Source organism: Mytilus edulis, chromosome 13 (assembly GCF_963676685.1).
Source record: "Mytilus edulis chromosome 13, xbMytEdul2.2, whole genome shotgun sequence".
Classification (NCBI taxonomy): Eukaryota; Metazoa; Mollusca; class Bivalvia; order Mytilida; family Mytilidae; genus Mytilus; species Mytilus edulis.
This window is the reverse complement of record NC_092356.1, coordinates 11,282,466-11,296,081: the sequence shown is the minus strand read 5'-3', so window position 1 is coordinate 11,296,081 and position 13,616 is coordinate 11,282,466. Positions and strand designations below refer to the sequence as shown.

At 30.7% G+C, this 13,616-nt stretch overlaps 1 protein-coding gene and 1 long non-coding RNA gene across 2 annotated transcripts; both read right to left on the bottom strand.

Annotated features, from left to right (window-relative positions):
• Nucleotides 1-3,777: 3,777 nt before the first annotated feature.
• Nucleotides 3,778-9,238, bottom strand: LOC139500100 (caspase-7-like). Its single transcript, XM_071288838.1, has 3 exons — nucleotides 9,229-9,238; nucleotides 6,730-6,900; nucleotides 3,778-4,007 (listed from the first exon to the last, which is right to left on the bottom strand). Exons 1-3 carry the CDS (start codon nucleotides 9,236-9,238, stop codon nucleotides 3,778-3,780), a joined length of 411 nt encoding a protein of 136 aa, XP_071144939.1.
• A 464-nt stretch (nucleotides 9,239-9,702) lies between these two features.
• Nucleotides 9,703-13,356, bottom strand: LOC139500978 (uncharacterized). The gene is made up of 4 exons (XR_011658415.1): nucleotides 13,219-13,356; nucleotides 12,255-12,383; nucleotides 11,062-11,146; nucleotides 9,703-9,846 (listed from the first exon to the last, which is right to left on the bottom strand). It is a non-coding gene; the product is annotated as an uncharacterized lncRNA (long non-coding RNA).
• Nucleotides 13,357-13,616: the final 260 nt, after the last annotated feature.

Below are 13,616 nucleotides of genomic sequence, written 5' to 3'. Positions count from 1 at the left end.
TTGCTTTCATGAAAAAGATATGTATTCAGCTTTCCAGTAACATTATCTTTATCAATGTACTATGCTTTCCGAAACAATGTCTTTTACTTTTACATGATAAGTTGTTTCAATCAATTAATTGAATAATCAATACAACATGTTTCTTACAATTCAAGCTTTTCTAAAATAAATTTAACAAAGGAATACCAGCACATATTGTTGTTGCATATAAAGGATTCTTTCAATTAATTTGAGTCACAATGATGTTCTCTATGCAGATAGCTTATCATAAATATAACAATAATAAAACATATAGGAAATCGTCCTTATTCTGATTGTACAGTAATAGTTGTACTTTTTATTATTTAAGCCTAACATATGCTTATAGAACTTTAAGTTCATTTTATGAGCAACATTATTTTTTTTTCAAGTATATCTGTAGCATCTTTTATACAAGATGCAGAGTCAGTGTTGAACATTTCCCAAATCACTGAGCCATACGAAAAAATAGGTTTAATGGTATGGTCAAACAAATGTAAATTATTTTAATACAAGCAATTAAGCCAGATAAACATCTTTTAATTTTATATGAAGGTTTTAAAAAAATATTAAATATGTCTTCTTTTGCAAAATTAAATAGGCCACCTGACTGGAAAATAACTCCAAGGTATTTATATTAGACAACAGTTTCAATTAATTCATTCTTTAAATGGAATGGTTCTTTTATGTGACGTCCATTTTTATCAAAAACTAAAACTTAAGTTTTTTTAAGTTTACATGTAGGCACCAGGTATCTTTTGGTTTCTATTAGCGGAATCTGAAAAGACAATGACAACATCTGCATATATAATAATGCGACTATTGCTGAGTTTTAAACTATTAGGAGAATTTAGTTAACAGTCAGGTAGATCAATAATAAAGATTTAAAAGGACAGGGCTTAAAACTTGCCATTGTCTTATCCCAATTTAAGAGTTGAAATATGGACTTTGTTTGTTATCAATTTGTATTCTTAAATTACTGACTGTATACATGTGTTTAATTAGATGGTAGAATTTTCCCTAATGTCTGACTTGAGCATTCTCATAAGGATACCTAGGTGTATCACAATATCATGAGCTCATTCAAAGTTATAAAGTTATATGGTTATAGTATCAAACATCATCAGAGAATAGTTACCACAGTTGACAAATGGTACTATCCAAATGTCAATGATTAAACGATAATATTCGTATTATTATATTATCTGTATAACTAGACTCAAGAACAAAAAGCAGTATAAAAAGATCTAAGAATACACTACATTTGTGTGGTAAATTATGTTCTATAGAAAGAAGTGAACAAAAAAATCTGAACGACTCAAACGAATTCATACTTTATTTGTATTAAATGCACACGGCAAGTATTTCTACAAGATGTACGTTATGCATGCTATAATTGTTCTAATCACATGGGTAAAAGTTTCAATCGTATACTATAAACTAACTATTGAGTTCACCTTTGCCTTCTAACATGATCATAGTATTTGTTCAGGTGTCGGATATATACCAGAGAAAAACCGGAAGAAGATACAAAGAGGTACTCAACTAAACCGCTGAAACGTTAAAGAAAACATTACCACGCCGATTTAGACAAAACAAACAAAAAAACACGAAGAAACAACAAATGATCACAAAACACAACATATAAAACAACGCATTTCACCACAATCGGTGCTGATATTAGGTGCTCCTAAAATGAGGAGAAGGTCATGCACCGTATGTTGCTAAAAAAAATTATAAAAATATAAATCTATGAAAAAAAAGTAATTTGATTCATCAAGGATCATTCAATACAGAAAACAATTTGTATACTGAAAGACCATACATCTTCTATGAAGAAAATATTGAACTACAAATAAGCCTGTACTATACAAAATTTCTAAAATCCCATGCGTAAAAAATGTAAAACATATATTTAACCCACCACAATGGTTTTAGTAATAACTACAATAAGCAGAATATACATGCAATATTTTGCAATGAAAAACATGGAACACAAATCATAAGTTGATCAAATATTCACGATAAAAAGATAAAAAACAGTCTATAAAACAGTTACCAATTAACTGAGGAACAATTATTCGGACAAAATCTTGTTGGCAAATAATTATTACTAAACACAACTACAGAAGAAAACAAAATTATGCTACATTATAATAAAGAAGATGTGGTTTGATTTCCAATGACACAAATCTCCAGAAGAGACAAAATGTGGCATAAGTAAACAACAATAGGTCACCGTACGTCCTTTACCAATGAACAAATCTCATACCGCTTAATCAGCTATAAAAGGCCCCGAAATGACAATGTAAAACTATTCAAAAGGGAAAACTAACGGCCTAATTTATGTACCATAAAAAACGAAAAAATATGTAGCACAAAAACAAACGAAAACCACTGAATTACAGGCTCTTGACTTAAGACAGGCATATATATATATATGAATGTGGCAGGGTTACACATGTTAGCGGGATCCCAACCCTGCCCTAACCTGGGACAGTGGTGTACAGTACACCATAAGAACGAACTATAAAAATCTGTAAAAATTGGCTTACCTCGTCAGATGAATAAAAATACAAATATTACAAATACAAGTGGACGTGGCCGGGTACTTGTACATCCAAACAACAAAAAGACAGTAAGTACATTTCTGAGAGTATTCGCATTTACTGACTGCTAGTTTGAAGCCACTAAAATCGGATAAGAGAATCTTGCATATAAAACTAAATCAGCAATCCGTAAACATGCAACATCCAATGGATTTAGTGTAAAGACGTAATAAACCGTCAGAGAAAAACATGACCTTGTGGATTGCTAAGATACAGGTATCGACAGATTGTAGATACATGAATGTGTATATGTATATGTTTATAACAAAACTATTATATATGCTTTTAATTTACTGATAACAAAATCAATATTAGTTCACTGTACTGTGAAAAGCAAATGTGTACAATACGGGATACGTTCAGAATTCAAAGTATACCTAATTTTAAGAAATTACCACAAAGGAAATCCTAAAAGAAATGTTGCCATGAATATTTCAATTTGTAATAATGTGCGTTAACGTATATTAAGCCTCGAAAGTTTAAAACATATTTTTTTAGTATATCCGATTCGTTTGTTCTTTGCCTGCAAAATATTCAATAAAGAACTCAGATAACCCCGTTTTGTTAACATCAATTTTGTTAACATCAATTAATTAGAAATTGAGAAATACACACATGATTTAATAATGAAAAATCACTTGATCATGACTGGATCAGTCCTTTTAGCACATGTAACATCATGTTGGTAATTGGAGATCTGAGTCATTATAATCAGTGGTTTCCTCTCTCATCAGAAACACACACACACACACACACACTCATACACCCACAAATACATATATACATAACTGTATATTTACAGTGTATATTTTTTGACATAAGAAAAATAAAGTCAAACTTAAAAAATGTTGACATTCGCCAGTAATGCCTTAAAATAACTGTAACTTAGATTTTTGCAAAAAAAGTTCAGTAACTCCGGTCCAATTCGATGACTGCAATCACATTCAAGTTTCATTATTATTTTAAAACCGAAAAACAATGGAATATAAATAGATAAAGGGTACTTAACTTCAATCTACATGTGTTAGTAATTCATTTTCACAAAATATTACATGCATTTTCTTATTGGTCATGTTGAACAAAAATGGCCGTTGTTTGCTTGTGTAATCAATGTGTAGTAGACTATTGATTATATTGTTTAGATGTATCTTTACAAGAAAAATGTCTTGGTCAAAGTAGATACGTCCTCAGACATTTGACATTTGCCATCTTGTGGTCTATAATCTGCCTTTGCATTCAAATTTCGTCTAACTTCTTCAAGCATCTTCATAACGTCTATGTCTTTGTACTTGTTCTCAAATACATCTAGCAATGCATGTATGAACCATGCACCAATCCATTGATTTTCCGCATGTGGAACTTTCCTGTAGGCTACATAACCTACAAGAACACATATAATAACTTTGTGGGTATTTATTTAACATTTATTGGTTGCAGATATTAAGTTGCAATAGAAATCAGTAACATTTTCTTTTTTAAAACTGAAAAAAATATATCTACTTAAGAAATACAATGAATACAACTGGGAAATATGCTAAAACAAATTATCGTACCTCTGCCATTTCGTACTCAAATTTGCCATTTCGTACCCAACATTTACCATTTTGTACCCCCGATAATATCCATTTCGTTCCCAATGGGCCAAATGCATCTACCATTTCGTACCTCATGGACTTAATACATGTTAACTATTTCGTATCATATTTTTGAAAAGTGTTCATGATTTTTAATGGTTTTTTTTTAATATAGCATAAATAAAAGTAAATCTTTTATAAAGACAGATGATTGGTTTGATAAAGCATCAATTGAACATTTTAATAGTTATAACACTTTGTTTGTTTAAAGGATTTGCCCTTACTTAATTGTTAAACTCTCGAAATATGAGGTTAATTAACCAACAAAGAAATAATTATCTGCAACTGTTTTTATAGTTATTTACAGTCACAGGTAGGAAAAAGTATACATACAAACCTCTTCCATGAGGTACGAAATGGTAAACATGCTAACCTTCTATGAGATACGAAAAGGCATACATACAAATCTTCCATGAGGTACGAAATGGTATACATCTAAATCTTCAATGAGGTACAAAATGGCATACAAATAGGAATCTTCCATGAGATACGAAAAAGCACATCAATTAAACACATATAAATATTCCATGAGTTACGAAACGGCATAAATATAAATCTTACATGAGATAGGAAAAGGTATACATACAGACCTTCTATTAGGTACAATAATCTTTCATGAGGTATGAAATGGTATACATGTTAACATTCCTTGAGGTACGAAATAGTCAAAGTACGAAATGGTCAGGGTACGAAAGAGGGGGTACAAAATGGTTAAGGTACGAAATCTCAATATTATGTTTTAATTTGTGTCGTTTCACTGCTGTCTCTTTTTTCTTGACCTATTATCCTTGTTTAAAATTTTCTGATCTTAAATTCTATCTTTTTCTCATTTATTGATGATGATAGTGTAAAAATTCATAAAAAAATAACAGACTTATAGTTGTGTAAGTCAAAGGAGTACTTTTACGTTATTAGACTCAACCATTTGTTACTTTTGGACCTTTAATAGCTGCTTATGCGGTGTTGGCTTTTAGGCATTGTTGAAGGCTGTTCGGTGACCTATGGTCGTTAATTTATGTGTCATTTTGTCTCTTGTGAATAGTTGTCTCATTGACAATGATACCACATCTTTTTATTACAATCTATATAAATAAGTAAATGTTGGTTGATATTTACTTTACGTTGTCTAATGATAATGTATTTAATTATATATAAGAAGATGTGGAATGAGTGCCCATGAGACAACTCTCCATCCAAATCACAATTATAAAAGTAAACATTACAGGTCAAGGTATAGTCTTAATTGTTCAAATAAGCGAATTATTATGTTGAAAGACAAATGATTTCACAAAACAAAAGGACTTTGTCAGTGTCGTTATCTTATACAAATTATCTCTTTTTCCACATAAAGAAATACTTTATGCATGTGTGTGTGTGTGTGTGTGTGTGTCGAACTTCACTATCAATTCAAATGCCGCTACTTCAATGAAATTTTTCCTGTAAGCTGCACATTAATTGCAAAATAATAGTACATCACTCTAGAGTTAAGCAAATCAAGAAATTGTTAAACGTTTTTGTAAGGAAGGAAGGTGTGTTTTTTCTGTTGTGTGTATATTTTGTGGCATTATATTTGGATGGAAATTTGAAATTCATTTCTAAATTAGGATTTATTAGCTACATTATTGCAGTACACTGCATTTCCGTATCAGTATAAAGACAAAGTTGCAGCTACGATAAATATCGTCACGTGTTATCAAACATATTTTTAACTATCTACGACAATAAAGGTATTAAATTCCGACAAAGGGAAAAAGGGAAGCAACAACAGTTTATGCAAATATGCAAATGCCATCTCAGAAATACAAAGCAAGTCAAAAACAAAAATTGGGGGAATCTAAAAGAAGTGCGTCTTCATGATAGCTTCGTCTGTTTTTCATGCATCATATGTTATGCAAAAACTAAAATCACAAAAATACTGAACTCCGAGGAAAATTCAAAACGGAAAGTCTCTAATCAAATGGCAAAATCAAAAGCTCAAACACATCAAACGAATGGATAACAACTGTCATATTTCTAACTTGTAACAGGAATTTTCTTGTGTAGAAAATGGTGGATTGAACCTGGTTTTATAGCTAGTTTAACCTCTCACTTGTAGGGCAGTTGCATCAAATTTAATTATGTTGACAACGATGCGTTAACAAAAACAAATACATGTTTGTCTGATATTCCTATGATGAAGACATAATCTTTCAATCAGTTTAATTAAGGTCAGGAGCTGGCAAGTAAGTAACCGCTAGTAGTCTGTTGTCAAAATTATGAATTATTGTCATTTTATTTATTTTCTTTTGCTTCATATTTTGACATCGGACTCTTAATATTTCATGACAAACATCATATAGCAACTATAACTATACAAGTTTAGAAATACATTACTTACTGATCATTTCATTAATAAGTAGGGGACACCATTTCTGTAATATGATGAACGAAAGAACAGAACTGAAAAAATATTTTTATTAATATACTACCTGGAGTCGTTGCAAAAGATAGTAGTATGTCGGAATCCTGGTGTAGTTTTTCGGAAAGTGGTTTATCATCACTATGCAGTTGGCCACGTGCGTCAGAATCGTCAGCTGCATGGCTATATGACTGCTCTAGACCTTCTTGACATGCTTGGAATATAAAGAACTTTGGTTTTCCTAAAAATATAATACATTTTCAAATAGGCATATTGTATAGTACATGTATTTATCAACCAAATACGATATAGGGAGAAAACCACAAAAACGTACGGGAGGTTATTAGTATTATAAGTATGTTTTTAAAAAAAATCTGTAACAGTCACGTTTAAGTCGAAAAGGTTAAAGATCCATATACACCAACATGATAGACGAGCACAAACCCAAACACAACATATACGCACAATTTTGCGTGCATACCAACTCGTATTATCAGAGGTTTATACACCATCATAACGTAAGAGTTTAAAGAAAAATACTATAGTGAACTTAAGCATTGAAAATTTGCGAACGTCAACCTCGTTTTCAGTATTTATGATTGTTGTTTCTGTTTTGTAGAAATAACCTTTAGCATAACATATTCATATATAACCAGTTTAAGAATTTGCTTGATTCATATTACGCCTTACTACCTCGTTTCTATTGCATACAATGCTCCAATCTTTTCAAACGACATGTCAAAAATTGATATGTAAACGTAGAGTCAAAAATGGATATGTAACGTCAGCTCATTCTCATGGACATGCTTTCATTGAACAAACAGTGATCTAATATGCTTCTAGTTTTACGTTTGAAATCCTGTTTCATTGTGTTTTACAACACTAAAACAATAATTCCTAAAATACAACATACCATAATAGCAAACACAGTAAAGTTTGCCAATGACATCAATATAATTTCCTAAACATCTGTCTTGGATTTTAAAAATAAATCCTAATTCCCGTTGACTAGTTAGCTAAATATTTTATTCAGCATGCTTTTTTAATTCAAAAGAAAAAAGTATTTAGATGCTTCATTATTTTGATCCTTTATATGCATAATTAGTTTTCAATTTATCCAAAAAGGTTATACGAAAAGTTTTATCACATTTTAATAAAGTTCCATTAATAAAAATCCCTTTACAAAATATGAAATCAGATTATTGTCATTATATTTCAGGGGCAGTATTTCGATACACAGTTTTTATTTTTAAATTATGATTAGTTCAGACTTCAGTTCAGCGTGGGAAAAGGACAACAAAGGCATAAGTTATGTGTATAATGCCACATGATATCATACACATGATATCATAAGGATACTACAGATACAGTTAAGTCAGCTTCATATCTTGACTTACATCTAGAAATTGACAATGAGGGTCGGTTGAAGACAAAACTTTACGACAAAAGAGATGATTTCAGCTTTCCAATTGTGAACTTTCCATTTCTAAGTAGCAACATTCCAGCAGCACCTGCATACGGGGTATATATCTCTCAATTGATACGATATTCCCGTGCTTGCATTTCCTATCATGATTTTCTTGATAGAGGGTTACTGCTCACAAGGAAGCTATTAAATCAAGAGTTCCAAATGGTGAAGTTGAAATCATCCCTTCGTAAATTTTACGGACGCCATCACGAGTTGGTTGACCGTTATGGAATAACCATTTCACAAATGATATCGGATATGTTCCTCACGTCGTAACTACAATCCCCTTCCCTTTCATGAATTTGACCTACCGAATTAGACTATTTACCGGATTTGTAATCACATAAACAACACGACGGGTGCCGCATGTGGAGCAGGATCTGCTTACCCTTCCGGAGCACCTGAGATCACCCCTAGTTTTTGGTGGGGTTCGTGTTGTTTATTCTTTAGTTTTCTATGTTGTGTCATGTGTACTATTGTTTTTCTGTTTGTCTTTTTCATTTTTAGCCATGGCGTTGTCAGTTTGTTTTAGATTTATGAGTTTGACTGTCCCTTTGGTATCTTTCGTCCCTCTTTTATCGTGACGTCATTACTAGACATATTTTGAATTAAGTTTTTTTTCAACATTACACAGATCAATGATAGATGTGTACACAGGCAATTTTTTCCAACGTGATTTTAACATGAGAATCACGTGATATTCACGTTGTCCACACCACGTGAGTAGAACGTGAAACGAGCAGAAACGTAATATTCACGTTGTGAGCACAAACGTGACAAAACGTTGTTCACACGTGATATTCACGTTGTGTATAATGCCACATGATATCAACGTGATAATACAACGTGATATTCACGTTTAATATATACCACGTGATATAAACGTAATAATACAACAGGACATTTATGAGAAGCAGCCATTGGAAAATATGAAATATTGTCTTTGTTGTACTTATTGACATATCATTTTTTTCTTGGTCATCTCTATTTGAAGATGATTCTCTGGTTCTTTATCTTAAAAGTAGGGTAAAAGTGATGTAAACATCAATAAATTGTCTGTAGGTTATAACTGATTATGCATGTTTAATCATCATAATGTACCTGTTACCATCCTGAATATGTATGTAATATTTGCAGCTGGATGTTAAGCATACATGTACATCAAAACTTAACTATCATTACAATATATTTTAAACCAAATCTTATTTTCAATGTTTGAAAGGAAGTTGAATTCGAAATTGTACAACAAATTATGCATAACCAAATGTATACCAAACAACATTTCAATACAAACAAACTAGTTTACAATGTCCATTCTTTAATTTCCTCAATGCTCTTCAACTTTGTACTTGTTTGGCTTTATAAAATATTTTGATATGAGTGTCACTGATGAGTCAAGATTGTGTAGAGGAAACGTGCGTCTGGCGTACTAAATTATAATCCTGGTATCTTTGATAACTATTAAGAGTTATGTCCCTTGTATGTTTAACATGATCTAAAAATAATCAGCTTATGACTGAAAAATTGTCCCTATCAAAGACATATATTACTAAATGTTAAATAAGAAAAAAACACTTTCCAACTTGAAATTCAATTATATTTATATTTAAGAATATGTACAACAGTTCACATTCGATAAGTTATAATTACTGAAATAGTAACAAATAATATTTGAATGTTCTATCTTCTAAAGGCTCCACTCTTTGATTTCTTCTTCATCTGAAAGGATAAAAAAAGATTCTATTTATTGTTATAAGTATTATCTTATATTAGCATACATAATGAAAGCTTTACTAGTATTTTAATTCTAATATGAATGTTGCTGTTGCTTAAATGTAACAACAATGTGAGGGCTGTTCCAAAAATAAAAGTAGATAAGGGGGAGGAAGGCACTTTTTATTTGACCCCACCATGCATACATTTTAATTCGGATATTTCATTTAAATGTTCAAGCAGTGTTCTAAAATAACTACCACCCATCAAATTTTAATAAAAGTCCTATTAAAATTCTCAATTGATCCAGCTTTCGGTAAATGGAAGTACTCTCAGATCTTTACTTACTGTCTTTTTGTTGTTGGATGTACAATTACAAATCCATGTCCACTTTGTGTTTTTGTTATATTTCTATTTCTATTTGTATCCATCTAATATTCTGTATGTATGTGCCTGTCCCAAGTAAGGAGCCTGTAGTTCAGTGATTCCTGTTTGTTGCTATGTTACATAATATATTTTTTTTATTGTTTGGTACATAAATAAGGCTGTCAGTTTTCTCAATTAAATTCTTTAAAGTTTGTGATTTATCATGTAGCTGACTGTGGTATGGGCTTTGCTCATTTTTGAAGGCTATACAGTGACCTATAGGTCATATTTTCTGTTTTATTTGGTCTCTTGTGGAGAGTTGCTTTATCAGCTAACACTCAGGATAACATTTGAATATCACAACCAAGGCCATGTGTAAATTTCCAACAAATCTATGGCTTCCATGAATTATTTCTTAAATAAAAAAGTGTTTAACCACAGACTGAACTATATATATAGACAGCTATACATTATGGATTTTTTCATTGTTATGGATATACAGTTGCCCATAATTGCTCACATCCACTTTATTTGAACTTTGGTGGATAGTTGTCTCATTGGCAATCATACTGTATCTTCTCATTTTAATCATTTCTATTATAGCCTGTTTTATTCAACTTATCAGAATCCAAATAAGTGCATTTTGTATTCTATTTTCAAAAGTGTACACAAAAAAGTTGTGGTTGGTTTTAAATATTCTAAAACAATAGAAATTCAAACAATGACATGACATTATTTCAATTTTTGTGTACAAACAATAAGATTATCCATAATCCTTTAGATTCTGAAATGATTTCTTATTTCTTCTTTCCTTTTTTAATATGTACAATAAACACTTCAGATGTAATTACTTACAAGTTCAGCTATCAACAAAAAAGCTTCCTTTTATAGTCTGACTTGAATAGTGAAGGTGTTGCCTAGCATCTGTTTTACTATGAAGCTGTAAATTAAAAAAAAATACATCAGATAATGACTGAGATTGTCAATATGTGCTTATGAACAGGATTGAAACAGAGCAATAAGGAGAAAAAAGGCAAACATTCACCTGGAATTCTTAACTATTTTTTATAAATCTCAATGCTTTGAGCCTTCCATTTAAATCTTTGTCAATGAATGAATAAATGGTTCATAAAATAAAACAAGGTCAGGATTATATTATACAGTTTTTAAGATCAAAATGAAATTCTAGATATTCCTCAAGGTACTGAGCATCAGTTTCAGACTGCTGTTAACTTTTTATGTCAATTTAGCGTTTAAGCTATTGTTGCTGTCACCATGGTAAAATCCACAATTACTGGACAGTCATAACTTTAGATTTCAATTTTGAATGAGCTGTCAATATTAAAATTGAAAATGGAAATGGGGAATATATCAAATAGACAACAACCCGACCATAGAAAAAACAACAGCAGAAGGCAATTTATGAATTACTGAAACTCTAAATATTCAATCATCTTTGACGAGATTTCATGTATGCAAGTAAATAAATAACCTGCAGTATGAAGGATATAATCATTATTTGTTTATGGGTTGTAACAACATTATTGAACAATGTAGCCAAAAAAAGTATACACTTGTTTGCTCTCTCCTGGCAGAAAGATAAAGTAGATTATGCTGTATGGGCTTTGCTCATTGTTGAAGGCTGTACAGTGACCTATGGGACAAAGTCAAAGGTGTTAATTTCTGAGTCATTAACTCATTTGGTCTCTTGTGGAGAGTTATCTCAATGGCAATCATACCACATTTTTTTTTTATAGAATATACAGATAAAATAATTGTATTTTTTTCTTTTTCTTATATCTAATTATTAACAGATTATATACAACATGTTCTAAACTTAAATGATGCTTTATCAAACAAATTTTGACTCTTACCATTACTTTTATACCCAAAAAATGACCCCCCCCCCCTAAAAGATAAAAAAAAAATCTTAAGAAATGGAAAGTAAGACAGAAAAAAGAACTTTATCCTATTGTGACCTAAACATAATTTTTTTTTTTTTAGTATACTTGAATAGGAAATGATTTCTTGTTTTACTTTAAAATTACCTTCAGGTTAACTTGATTACAATCAAAATTCTTCATACTTCTATAGTGTGATTCTGAAGCACTGCTAGAGTATCATGTCTTCTATTCATCTTACATACATATATTTGCCTCAAAATCAGATTTCATTTTCTGGAAAAAAATAATTATATTCAAATACTTGTTAATTAACATACAATTTAATACACATATTACATGTAGTATGCCTCCTTCTACTGACTGAAAAACAAATGTCACATACTCATCTTTAGTAATGTTGATATTATGAATATTTTATATCATTTAAGATTGGCATCATTGCACAGGGATTTTATACTGCGAGACTTAAATATTTTTTTGTCTGTATATATAAAAATTGCTTTTTTCTTCTCTCTTTATTTTACATTCCTTTGTTATTAATTGATATTAAATTAAGAGACTTAATTGACTAGGATTGTCAGTTCCTTATAAAGGTCTTAGTTTTCTCCACTAATAAAAACAGGATGCCACAAAATAGCACCATGGTGTTTAAAGTGGCACTCAATATCTCAATTACTTTTTAGTATGAGGAAATAAAGACATCATTGAAACAATAAATGTCAAGTGTGTTGAAAATAAAATAAACAGCTGCAATAGGAGTGCACGATTGCAAGCCCTCCAATTCATATCAATTATGTTTAAAGTATAGAATGAAATATTGTAGAAGGCAGTACATTTTTGTAGAACATTTGATTTATCATGTTTATAATTTTTTTTGTATGCATTACATGACATCCTTCAATTGACAAGTAGCAAATAGTTAATTCAGAGCATTTTGTTGCAAAGTTACTTAAGTATCCTATGTAGCATTAATGTAACAAATGTAATATATTCTTTCCTTGCACATTTGCTGCAAGCCAAAAGGAATGTTGTTGTTTTTTTTAGAGCATACTATTTTGTTAAACATTGTTAAATGCATAACATTTAATAAAATGGAATAAGTGCATACATATCTGTTGGAACTTTGCTGAATTGTCCTTCTAACATTGACCTGGACTTCTCCCTCTGTCATTTTCTTTTTCATGTCAGGAATTTACAAACAGATCCTCCATAATCAAGACTTCATTCAAGACCTGCTTAATAACTGTCATATAAAAAAAAATAATGCATAAATATTCAGCAGTTCATTTACAGTTATACACATACAGTTATTGTCATAGTCTGATAAAAAATTTAAAGGAAAATTACAGTGACTACCTTAAGGCATCTGTAGCCATGTTGCAATTTGGGCATAACATAATTTGATTTCAACCAAAATTGTGTGATAAATAATGGGACAGTGAAAGTTAATTGTCTGATAACTCAAGTGTCATGAGATGTGAACAATCTTGACATGTATCATGTGTA